Raw genomic sequence first — 13,692 nt, 5'->3', positions numbered from 1 at the left:
CTTATAAGGTGTCTGATACAACTTTTCAGCTTTCTTAGATACAGGCTGACAAGAAGCATGGGTAGCCCAAATAGTCTCAGCAGGCTGCAAGAGACCATCCAGCACAGATGGTTAACACTAATCACCTGAAAATAGCACCCAAAACATTGAATACCAGATGTAATGTCTTCACACAACAATGAAGGTAAGTTCAAAGTGGATGCCATAGAATCCACTAGGTCACAGAATTGCAAAACGTTCTCAAAAGGAGATGACACAGAAGCAATACCCATATGTTCATCAGGTGCCAAATCAGGATCAAAGTCTCTATCCATCTGATAGCTCCTCTTGTTGAACAGTATCTCCTCATCCTCCTCTTCAGGAAGAGAATCAGGCACTATTGCTGAGCTGCACGCGCACTCTAATGGGCACTGCTGGGAGAAGGTCCTACCATTTGGCTGCACCAGATAGCACAAAACCTATGTTAATATGCACAGTCACTCAAAGAATACTGTTTAAATAAAAGCACATTCTAAAAATATTTGCAGCATGCAGGACATAACACACTAAAGAAATGGTTGAGCATGGGTCATTTGATATTATGATGAGGTATTTGTGTTTCTCTCTCTTGAAATCCAAAAATAAAGAGCATGAGCTTTTAGAAGTAGAAAACCCAAGAACATAACAGAAGTCAATTGTCATTACTATACCCCAAAAACCACAGGATGCAGGAGTATGTTTAGTTTAGTTATATTACCCTTTATTATTTTACAATATATCTCAAAAACTTGTACAGATGCCTTAACTGTTTTACAAGACCTGCAATACTGTCAAAAAATAGCATACCTAAAGACTGAATGCACAAACTGTAATACCTACTTGTATTGAACCATTAATATCCAAAGGGGTATAGTAATTTAGTAAGTAGATGTGCAGTAATACAAAATGCAAACAAATGTTAACAGAGAAAAGTAAACTTTGCATTCATGGCTATAGAACAGAGGGCTTTTCAAACACATTTGGTACTGTAACATTCTAGACAGCAAAATGAGTAATATTACATATTTAAAGCAATACATGCCCTGGAAAGCTTGTATTTTCAATCTGTGCGTGTAAACCTGAATCAAAATGAGCTAGCTACATTAAAAAACAGAGACATCTAGTCTGCAAGTAACCTTTTTCGTCCCCGAATGACACTGAATTTGAGTGGGTCAACTCTGACTTTTGTTACTGTTGTTATTTTACACTATTCTTTCCTGTACACTGTTGCATTAATATGACAGCCTGTGAATGATTTTACTCCCTGCCCATAACACTGGGGAGTAACTTTTATGGAGCAAACATTTGTCTCAGTCTCCAAATTGAAAATGTAGCCAATGTTATAGCATGGATGTCATCACAAAAAACACTTTTTTTTTTGTGTCAGTTTTATAATAGCATTACAGTTTTTTAGCTGTATTCCTGTGAAGCAACAAAGCAGTACTGTAGTTTTCAGAACACTGAAAATGCTTACTAATATTTCAATATCTAATTTCATAGATTCTACCTACTTTTGTTATCTTTTCTGGTCACAAAACAGAGAGAAGATGTTAATGACCAAGACATCTTTAAACTTACACTGTCTGCAAACAACAAGACAAAACCAATTGTTCAGGTATGGTTTTTGTCTTATCCAAGTTGATGTGCTTTCATGGGAAAATAATGAAGGCAATAAGAGGAAACAACTACAGTACTACCGATCAGATTTCTGCCAAGCAATAAAAGTTTAAAGTCAAAATTTATGAGAGTGGCACTGTGGCGGAACAGGCATTCAATTTGTTTTATTTTTCAAGTTTATAAAGTTTCAGTTACCATTATAGTCACTTATAGTGGACACTATCTGATAACTGAGTAAGGCCAACAACCCACCTTCTCTCTCAGAAGAAACTGCAATAAGCAGTTGAGCAGATCACAGCTGTTGGAGTATGATCTTCTTAACCAGCCTAAATGGCAGTCAGTAGTATCTGGTACTATATACACAAAGTCACTCACACCCATCATTGAAATGATTTTCCTACAGCAGTTTATTTACTGTATAACATATACATACATACATACTTCTTTCTGCTCATTTAATCCCTTATATGTTAATCTCATAGCTCACCAGTGGTTTAAGGGCTGAAAAATATTTCAACAAACATAAGGGGTTATAAAGTTCAAGTGTGTAGCAATTTTATTTTCATACAGAAAATTAATATGAAATGCTGGTTCTGAACATGGTTGGCAAAAATAAAAGGCAAAACAAAGGCAGGGTATATTTTCATCTGGAGTCAATGTCTAGAAAACCAAAAGAAATAAATTTGAAATAAGGCAAAACAAAAGGCATTTTGATTCATGCACAACTAGAATTAATAAGAATTTCCTTTCACAGAGGTCCTGAGACTTGAGTTGAATGGGTTCTCCCTATCGCTTGCTTCGTGTGAAGTCAAACTTAAAGCTCCATAAGCATAAATGTTTGGTTTTTAATAATGGACCCATTTAAAAAAGGAGACAATAAAATGTACATGAAAACAAACAAAAGCGACTTGATCTGAGGCCTCTGTCCTTTGACCTGCCTAACAGGCTAAATGGCCAATAAAATGTAAAATGCAGCATACATTTGTGTAATCTAAAATCTTTTCGTGATAATTTATTGCAAATTGCACTTGGCAGTTCACCACACCAATGGAAAACCGGCCACCCTGTTGGTTGTTCATGCAGTCCTTTAACCACAACGCAAGTCACCAGTAGAAAGACCTGGACAGAAAGTTTGCCGCTGTGCTGAGCCAGCTGGCTGCACCTTCTGGGTGTGACCCAACCCGGGATACTGCTTTGTCTTGTTCCTTTGTAGGGCTTTCATCCTCTGGCAAATAGTCAGGTAGATCTGTATTTTGCTCTACTTCTACAGGAGTATCTTGGAATGGAACCAGCACCTGATGAATAGAAGAGTTCAAGAAAATGTTAAATGCTGTGAATCAAAATGAATACAAAAAAAAATAAGGGCCTCATCCTGAGAGGCAATTTAGGGAGGTCCCTAAATAACTGCCATGGTAGATATTAGGCATTGTCAATCCATTTTATTTAGACCATATGCAAGAAAAGTACAGGTTTAAGGTAAAAACATACCACCAAAAAGTCAGACTATCTTTCTCTACAGCTGTGAAATAAAACCACATCATTGAGATTTGCCTTCTTGACAGAAACCAAATCTCAGTTTCCAGACTCATCTCTCCAGGTCAGGAGAGTCTAGTGTCAGCAGGAGATGGCTGTCCTGTACGGTTACACCTCTTGCTAACAGTTCAACAGTAATTTCTAGGAATACTATTATATGGATTCACATCTTTGGGCAGTATACACTTTAACCTCTTTATGTTGTGTATGAATCTCTGACAAGTACAACAATGTACAGTTCCTTAAGAATAGAAGAGATGGGCATTGTAGTACAGGTACCAAAGATCCAAGCCAGATCCACCTCTAGTTAGAATGAACTGTATCTCACCTCCTCTCCACTTTCACTTTTCACAACTTGCTGTGCTTTCATAACTTTGGTTGATGCTATTGCTGTTGCCAAAGCCTACAAGAGGGAGAAAATACAAGGAAAATAAAGGAAGACTTTTAGTGTTATAGAACTGCAACAGATGCACAGGCCTTAAAGCAAGCACAGTTGTAAGTACTTACTTCTGCTTTTAAGTCTGAGCGAATTCGGACCACGCATCTTTGAACCGCCATTTGAAATGTAAAGCTAATAACTCCTTTAATTTTCAACAAGGCTTCTTCACAAAGATTCCTTCGAGACTAGAAAAAAATAAAGTATTAACATGCAAAGGCCATACAAAAGTATTAACCGTGGATGTTATAACAAACTCCTGCATCTTTTAAGACAGTTGGTAAATAAGGTAATTTTGCAAAAGAAAATAAATAGTGCCGGTTACAATTATTTTTAATACACATATACTGACATTTCATATTGCTACAAATCTTGTCATAACAAAATTTAGAACATTTTTGCTTATATTTTAAAAGTCAAACAAGGATGGAATCAACTGTAAATAATCAGGAAAAAGTGCTGAAAAGCAAAGAATGTTTTTCTCCGTATGATCAGCTAAACAGTCCCCTGAGGTTAAGTCCGGATTGAGTGGAGCGCTCATTGATGTGTAGTTAGTGTTTAAGTTGCTATTTATCAGACACCTTGTATCCATACTGACTGAATGCATCAAAGCAGCTGTTGTATCCTTCAGCTACCTCATCTGTGGCAGCTCATGGACATCAAAGCACAGCATAATCTTAACTCTGATTTCAAGGGAAAAAATGTTTGGTTAAAAAACCAACTGCTTGCTATGTTTAAAGCAAGTGACAATGCCTACTGTGCAATAACATTACATTGACCTATACTGGTTGCATCTAGTCTACATTACCTTAACATGTTTTCTTACTTTTTCAGTATTTAGAAAACAAGATGGTTACTACAAAGAGAGTAAAATATCTATTTGGGAGACTGCTACCACAAACGAAAAAGCTACATTGTAGTGGGTTACCAGAGATAGATACATATATACACACCTTGACTGTCTTATAGACTCAAGTGTTAGGTTCAAAATCAGATTTCTATATACCTTAGTATTTAATTTTAATTGAAAAGTGCTGTGAGATCTTTGAAAGAAAAGCACTATATATTATTATACAGTAATTACTGCTCAGTACTTAGACAACAGTGGTTTCAATACAGGAAGAAGCATACTAATTTCATCAATCTGCTAACTAACTGGTTCAGCTAAACTATACAGAGGCAAAACTCAGCTTACTTCCATGCACATATGAATGTCATTTTGGACTGTATTAAAGAACATTAATAATTAGAATTGTGGCAATATAGTAGGCCTGGGCTAAATATCTTTACACAAAAGTGTGTGTGTGTGCGGGGGGGGGGGGGGGGGGACAAACTGCATTGTACAAGTGAAAAACAAATAAAACCACCTCTGGCCACGAGGAGGGAAGGCACAAAAGGGTGAGAGGCAACATGGTTTAGTAGATTAAACAAGGGGTGATTGCATGGATACATATATTAACTGACACAGTCTCTCCTTCTGAGAGCTTGGTCAAATCATATAATCTGTGCCTCTGTTTCCCTAAATGGAGTAATACCTATTCCACAGATAGTTTACTACTTTAAGTTGTAAAACACTACATGAATGCTAAGCCTCACCAGAGTGTGTACAAATCCCTTCACTAGCTGGAGACTTGGCAACCTCCAGCTATTTGGACAACTGACCTTTCCATTGATAACTATGAACAAATCCCAGCTAGGCAATCCTTCTACCACAGCATGGAACTTAGGGTTGGGGAAAACAAAACCTAAAGGTAACTCAGGTATCCATGTTTTATATAATGAGTCAGTTAAGTCCGAGATGCATATCAAAGACTCATCTTGCCAACTGTTCCCAAAACCATCAGGCCAACTCTGTGTACCGTGAAGTATCATAGAATATCAAGGTTGGAAGGGACCTCAGGAAGTCATCTAGTCCAACCCCCTGCTCAAAGCCGGACCAATCCCCAATTTTTGCCCCATATCCCTAAAGGCCCCCTCAAGGATTGAACTCACAACTCTGGGTTTAGCAGGCCAAAGCTCAAACCACTGAGCTATCCCTCCCCCCCTACCAGTAATTATGGTAGACAAGTCATTTACAGTTGGTGGGGGAGTGGGAGGGATAACAAAAAGTGGGCCCAAAAGTGCTAAGGCTGCCTCTCGCGTAGTGTTCTTAAAAATTAATAAAAGATTCTGATTATTTGGGGCTGACAAAAAATCCTGCCAACTCCGGCTAAAATTATACAGACTACCCATTTGTTACCACTATGAAGTCTTATTGGGAAGATTAGACGGCAGTAGATCAATCAACAGACTTCTGTTGTACTACATTTTTTGTTTTTTGACTGAGATCATTATCAAACTCTACAGAATGTAGCTTTATTTTGAATGAACTGATCAAGAACTATGTGAGGTCTACAACAAGTCAAGAAAGATTTACAGGATTTCCAATCACTCTTACAGAACATGAACTGGTAAAAAGCCTTAAGTAGGTCAACTCTGACATATGAATTTGCAGGCCCAAAAAATCAGACCAGTCTATTCAAAACTTTGAATTCCTGCAGATTTATTTGATATTTATTTGATAGTTCTTAAGTTTAAAAAGAAAAATAATTTAATAAAAACAGACTCTGCTATTTATTCACATGAATACACAGAGGTAGGTAATGGGTCATCGCTGGAGACAAGAGTCAATTATGGGGGCAGGGAAGAAGCACTGCAGACAGAAGCTGGTTTTTTTGCTTTAATTTTGGCAGGGATGAAGTTAGTTATTTGACAGTAAGAATGTTTCACAGACCTGGCAAAAAATGCTAAGGCCAGCCATGCACATGCATACACATAGATGAAGTTACACACATACCTCAGACCGAATCTTCTTTGTCAAGTGCTATATAAAGCTAAATTATTGTTATTGTTCACATCCTCTACCATTGTATAGTTCCCAACTTATTCTAACACTTAAAACTGCTTTGTAGGGATGTTTTACTCCTGCTGTGTTATTCCAGGCACCTCGAATATCAGTAGGGTTTCTTTGATAGTCTCACGAAACTCAGAACTATGTACATTTGCTAATCCAGCCAGCACACAGCCAGATTCTTCTTTTCCTTTAATAATGAGCTGAGAAAACATGCTGGTGTATTCCAGTCAACCGGAGAAGCCTGAAGTTCTGCTCTCTGGATCCAAACATCTAAATACCTTGTTATACACTTTTTACTAGGATAGCAATGAATATCTTTGCCATAACGCTTAAAAAGTGAAATTGCAAAGAGCTGCATTAGCTCCATTTGTCAGGGAACACAAATAAGAGGTCTTCAGACCTGCTGGCCTCAGTCCATTTACAGGATTATATGTACTTGAATTGGCAGACAAAGGAGAAGTGGATAGAGTTTATCTGTGTTTTAGAGAAGCTTTAGAGACTCTGATGCACAAATGATCTACAATGTTAGTAAACATAACAGGAGCATACTATTGGAATGTATTAAAAACTGGTTTGAAGATACAAAAGCAAGTGATGCTGATAAACGAACAAGTGAAGGGTTCCAAGATAAGTATTTATTTCTTTACTATGCATACAAATGACTTGGAGTACAATCTAATTTCAAAAGGAGCTAAATGTACTCACAAGAAAATATGAGGAAGGGAATGCTATTGATAAACTGGGTTCCCAGACATGCTTACTTGGAAAAACATAAAGTAACAAAACAAAGGATCAGGTCTGATCATTTAAAATGGGTACAAAGCTGAAGATACAGAGACCTGAGGGCATTTGTGAAGAACATGCTTAAAAAAATCTACATGCTATTTGGCAGCCGTAAAAAAGCAAACATAGCCCTGGGGTGTTGTACACAGGGCATGGTGGATAAATCTGTAGAAGTTATTTTGACATTACATAAAGACTCAGTGAGATCTCACTATCTCAAGTGCCAGTCTGGTCACTATAGTAGAAAACATCTCACAGACTACAAGAAGATGTAGCAAAAGGACGCTAACAAAATTCAACGTTCCTTACATTAGAGTTATAATAGAAGATTAGTCAGTGGCTAGAATCTCTCATGCTGTACAGGCAATTGTGAAAAATAAGGAATGGTTTTGATTCCAGTGCTCTGACCACAGAGAAATATCATGAATCGAGATTGATAAAAGGCAGTACCTCATTTATTCTAAAGGTGACTGAAACAGGAAACAAAATTGGCAAAGATGGAAATGGAATTATTTAAAAATACAAAGTTACAAAGCAACTAGCCATAAATATTTCTTGCATTAAATGTCTTTAAATTATATATCAGTATTTCAAAATATGACTCACAGGAGTCGCTGGCATACATGAAAGTAATAAAAGCATTCTTTGAATGCCCTTCTTTTTTGGTGCGAAGTATGTTTGAATATAACATGCATGTACATTATCACAGTATTTCCCTATCATTTCCAGTCTGATTCCTAATGATAAGTACTTAGGATTTACTTACTGAATCATCAAGGCCATCTATATGTAAAACCACTGTTTTAGCACGTTTATTTGTACTGCCCAGGAAAAACTGAGCTTTCCGCCGGCAAGAATTCATTTCATTCACACCATCCATGTCTGACATGTTGGAAGCCTGAAGGATGTCATAGACTTCAGAGGCTAAAAGTTTAGTCTCTCCTGGTGTAGTAGTCCTTAAAGAAAAAATAATACATTGAGATTTATAAGGATCTATTTTCACAGTTTTATTTCAAATAGCTGCCCCATTTATGACTCAGTATCTTGAATGATCAACACACTACGGAAGCATTTTATATAGCTAATATGCAGTTAGAAGAAAAGATTCCTTAATTTAAAAAAAATAAAATAAAAGAGAGGGTCTACCCAACCCACTTCCATCATCCATATGCCAGTGCTATTACCAGCCTGAAACTGAAGCCAGAATGTTTATGTTAATTTTATACCTGTGAGCTTCTTTTGCACCATTATTTTTAAATGATATATCAAGAACTCTTTTAGTTTTTATTTCTCTCTCTGCTATGTGTCATATCTATTTAGAAACTTGCAAACACAATAATTAAACTGATTGACAAACTTTGATAACCCCCCCCTCCCCACAACATGTTGATTAGGATACACAATGCAACCATGTTGTGTTCTATTTGCTTAATAGCATCTTTGATTAATCTCAGTTCCCAGAACTATGTTGACATAGCTGGTGCTACAAAAAGAAAGCAAATGCAGCTGTAGATATAACATAAATAGTTGCCCCTGTACGAGAGGATATCAAACTGCCTTAGAGATAAGTATTCCATCTCTTACCTACCTTGTGGGGTACCATTCCCATTTTACCTGGAGTTTTACATTTTAAATAGAGTCACAGAGATTAAGTAACAAGTCAAAAGTTCTGCAGAAAGTCAACAGCAGAGCAGGGACTAAAACCCTCAAGTTCAGACTCCCAGGTCCCTGCTCTAACCACCATTCCACACCCTTCTCGACTGTGGATCTTTAAAAATAGCATTGTGGAGATATTCCCTATTAAATAAGTTAAAAGTAGGTTAAAATTGGTGGCATAAGCTATATGGGAAGCTTTAAAGGAAATGAATTTAGATATTAGACTGGACATCTTTCATTATTTTCTTATGCTTAATCACAACTGAATTTAATGGGCCAAATTCATCACTGAATTAATTTCACTGACTTCAATGGAGGGCAGGATTTGACCCATCATTAATAAACTATAATATTTTGAATGAATAAAAACAACACTACAGCAACATCGTACAATGCATCTTACTGTGGCCAATCATAGGCATAAATATATTGTAGTAAATAGCTAAGTTTTTCCTTTGAAGCTTTCTTCCTTACTATTTCATCCCAATAACTAGCCCGGGTCAAACATTACCTCCATCCCAATTTCATATCACAGAAGAATAATGTTGTAGCAAAATCTTAGTCAATTCCCCCCCTCTGGGTCTCCTACTGAGTCTTGTCTTCTCTTCCCTGTGACTGTCTTTTAGATTGTAAACTCTTTAGGGAAGAACTATCTTATTTGAGTATCTGTACAATGTTCACCACGCCTGCACTTAAATTAAAGTGATACTGTGAGGTTTGTCCTAAAGATGATAAAAAACAAGACACTGGGGCCTGAACCAGTACAGCATTTAAACCGTCACTTAAAATTAGGCACATGCTTAAGTTCATCCCTCTACAAGGAAACACATACTTAAGTAAATCCAGGTCATATAAAAAATGCATACTTTTTTTTCATGATACTCAGATTCATTGGACAAAATGCGTACATGTCGTCCACAGCTTGAAGTTGAAGGATGGCGTCTATATTTAGGTGCTAAAATTTGACAGCAGTGCCATGTGAGCTGATGCCTCAAGGAACGATAAGTTAACTTTCAAGAAAATGACAGCTTAACAGGGCACCATAACACTAAACAGCCGTTTGTTATGTTAAATTGTGTCCAACAAAATTAAAAGACACAGAAGCAAAGTCTTCTGTAATACCTATTCCCTTTCAAATATAATTTGTTTTTCCATTAAACTTAACTGGCCAGTTCACAATCAGTATAACTTTTTCCCAAAAGCTTTTTCCTAAATACAGTAACTCCTCACTTAACGTCATCCTAGTTAACGTTGTTTTGTTGTTACGTCATTGATCTATTAGAGAACATACTCATTTAATGTTGCGCAATGTTTGCTTATAACATTGTTTGGCTGTGGGGGCTTGGACCCAGGATGGGCTGACAGCTCCCCTCCACCCTCCCAGTGCCTCCTGCCTGCTGGTGGCCCCATAGATCAGCAACTCCCCCCTCTCTCCCTGCACCTCCCGCCTGCAGCAATCAGATGTTTCGCAGCATTTAGGAGGCTCTGGGGGTGACGCGGTGCGCAGCCTTCCTCCTCCCCCCTAGAGCCTCCTGAACACCCTGAAACAGCTGATAGCTGCAGGCGGGAGGCACAGGGAGGAGTGAGGACATGGGGAACTTGGGAGGAGGAGGTGGAGCAGGGGTAGGAAAAGGCAGGGCGGGAGTGCAGCGAGGGCTGGAAGAGCCAGGGGTTGAGCACCCCCCAGCACTTTGGAAGGAACAGCAAGAGGAGCAGCTGGATGATCCACCCTCTTTCAACCTCTGACTCCACCACCTCAACCAAGCTTCACTATCATCGTTGCTGAGTACAGTATTAAATTGTTTGTTTAAAATGTATACCTATATTACATTGTTTGTTTAAAACTGTTTAAAATGTATCCTGTATATGTATATAATGTCTTTTGTCTGGCTGAAAAAATTTCCCTGGAACCTTACCCTCACAATTTACATTAATTCTTATGGGGAAATTGGATTAGCTTAACATCGTTTCGCTTAAAATTGCATTTTTCAAGAACATAACTACAATGTTAAGCGAGGAGTTACTGTATAAGTTTCTTATCTTAGCCTTAGAGTACATCATGGAACACAAAATAATCAGTTCAGAAAAGACAGAGACTACAATAATAAAAGTTCCTTAAAAAAAAAATCCCACTAAAAACATTAGCCATAAAAAGGCACAGAAACTTAAAATTCAAAGTTGAATGGTATGCTATCTAATAATGAAATGGGACTTAATGTATAATGTAACAGTAAGCTGCATATATTTAGTGCTCTCAATATCACAGCTGGCAGGAATTCTTATATAATTCCAGCTATCTTCATATAACTTAATTATTAAAATAACCTGCTAATTTGACAGCACAAAAAGCAAAATCTGCTATTTTTTACAGACACATTAAAAAAGTATTCTCTAGGTTGTCCCCAAAACAATCCTTTTTTTTTTTTTTAAAAGTAATAAAACTGCTATGGAAAAACATTGAACAAATGTATTATCATTAACAACTTCTACTCATCAGTCTGCAGGGGAACACAAACTATCTTCCCATTCAAGTTAACGGGAGTTGGGATTGGGTACCAGAATCTCTGTTCACACAAAGATGATAAAACGTAAGAGTTACTATTTTTCAGAAAAGGTTTAGACACTATTTGAATACTGAACTGTAAATCAATGCATTAAGAAAGCTTAACAGTATAAATTGTAGATAACTAATTTTCTAAAAATGTAAAGGGTTTGTAGCACGTTGCCCGCAAACATAAGTATTACTTGACGGAGCGAGTTACTCAACAAGATTCAGCTCACATCACATACGTACTATAACAATAGCAGTAAAATGAAACTAAATAAATGAACAGTCAAAGGGTATGTCTACACTACGGAATAAGGTCGAATTTATAGAAGTCGGTTTTTTAGAAATCGGTTTTATATATTCGAGTGTGTGTGTCCCCACAGAAGTGCATTAAGTGCATTAACTCGGCGGAGTGCTTCCACAGTACCGAGGCTAGAGTCGACTTCCAGAGCGTTGCACTGTGGGTAGCTATCCCACAGTTCCCGCAGTCTCCGCTGCCCATTGGAATTCTGGGTTGAGATCCCAATGCCTGATGGGGCTGAAACATTGTCGCGGGTGGTTCTGGGTACATATCGTCAGTCCCCCCTTCCCTCCCTCCCTCCCTCCGTGAAAGCAAGGGCAGACAATCGTTTCGCGCCTTTTTTCCTGAGTTACCTGTGCGGACGCCATATCATTGCAAGCATGGAGCCCGCTCAGGTAACCGTCACCGTATGTCTCCTGGGTGCTGGCAGACGCGGTACGGCATTGCTACACAGTAGCAGCAACCCATTGCCTTCTGGCAGCAGACGGTACAATACGACTGGTAGCCGTCCTCGTCATGTCCGAGGTACTCCTGGTCGCCTGTGTGAGGTCGATCAGGAGCGCCTGGGCAGACATGGGCGCAGGGACTAAATTTTTAGTGACTTGACCAGGTCATTCTCTTAAGTCTGGCAGTCAGTCCTATTGAACCGTCTTATGGTGAGCAGGCAGGCAATATGTCCTTCTGCACCGTCTGCTGCCAGCCAAAGATGTAAAAGATAGATGGAGTGGATCAAAACAAGAAATAGACCAGATTTGTTTTGTACTCATTTGCCTTCTCCCCTGTCTAGGGGACTCATTCCTCTAGGTCACACTGCAGTCACTCACAGAGAAGGTGCAGCGAGGTAGATCTAGCCATGTATCCATCAGAGGCCAGGCTAACCTCCTTGTTCCAATAAGAATAATAACTTAGGTGCACCATTTCTTATTGGAACCCTCCGTGAAGTCCTGCCTGAACTACTCCTTGATGTAAAGCCACCTCCTTTGTGGATTTTAGCCCCCTGAAGCCAACCCTGTAAGCCGTGTCGTCAGTCGCCCCTCCCTCCGTCAGAGCAACGGCAGACAATCATTCCGCGCCTTTTTTCTGTGCGGACGCCATACCAAGGCAAGCATGGAGTCCGCTCAGCTCACTGTGGCAATTAGGAGCACATTAAACACCACACGCATTATCCAGCAGTATATGCAGCACCAGAACCTGGCAAAGCGCTACCGGGCGAGGAGGCGACGTCAGCGCGGTCACGTGAGTGATCAGGACAGGGTCACAGATTTCTCTGAAAGCATGGGCCCTGCCAATGCATGCATCATGGTGCTAATGGGGCAGGTTCATGCTGTGGAACGCCGATTCTGGGCTCGGAAAACAAGCACAGACTGGTGGGACCGCATAGTGTTGCAGGTCTGGGACGATTCCCAGTGGCTGCGAAACTTTCGCATGCGTAAGGGCACTTTCATGGAACTTTGTGACTTGCTTTCCCCTGCCCTGAAGCGCATGAATACCAAGATGAGAGCAGCCCTCACAGTTGAGAAGCGAGTGGCGATAGCCCTGTGGAAGCTTGCAACGCCAGACAGCTACCGGTCAGTTGGGAATCAATTTGGAGTGGGCAAATCTACTGTGGGGGCTGCTGTGATGCAAGTAGCCCACGCAATCAAAGATCTGCTGATATCAAGGGTAGTGACCCTGGGAAATGTGCAGGTCATAGTGGATGGCTTTGCTGCAATGGGATTCCCTAACTGTGGTGGGGCCATAGACGGAACCCATATCCCTATCTTGGCACCGGAGCACCAAGCCGGTGAGTACATAAACCGCAAGGGGTACTTTTCAATAGTGCTGCAAGCTCTGGTGGATCACAAGGGACGTTTCACCAACATCAACGTGGGATGGCCGGGAAAGGTACATGACGCTCGCATCTTCAG

General features: G+C 39.4%; 1 protein-coding gene across 1 annotated transcript in view; it reads right to left on the bottom strand.

Annotated features, from left to right (window-relative positions):
- Window positions 1-739: 739 nt before the first annotated feature.
- ARMC1 (armadillo repeat containing 1) overlaps window positions 740-13,692 on the bottom strand; it is a 48,970-nt gene continuing 36,017 nt past the window's right edge. The window contains exons 4-7 of the mRNA XM_074944309.1: window positions 8,047-8,236; window positions 3,676-3,792; window positions 3,497-3,571; window positions 740-2,930 (exon numbers count right to left, since the gene is read on the bottom strand). Coding sequence (XP_074800410.1) covers window positions 2,739-2,930; window positions 3,497-3,571; window positions 3,676-3,792; window positions 8,047-8,236 — 574 coding nt within the window. The 3' untranslated portion in view covers window positions 740-2,738. The remainder of the gene's footprint in view (window positions 2,931-3,496; window positions 3,572-3,675; window positions 3,793-8,046; window positions 8,237-13,692) is intronic.

The sequence above is a fragment of the Natator depressus genome, chromosome 2, assembly GCF_965152275.1.
Source record: "Natator depressus isolate rNatDep1 chromosome 2, rNatDep2.hap1, whole genome shotgun sequence".
NCBI classification, from domain to species: Eukaryota; Metazoa; Chordata; order Testudines; family Cheloniidae; genus Natator; species Natator depressus.
Note: the sequence above shows the minus strand (reverse complement) of the source record. Positions and strands in the feature narration are given on the sequence as shown.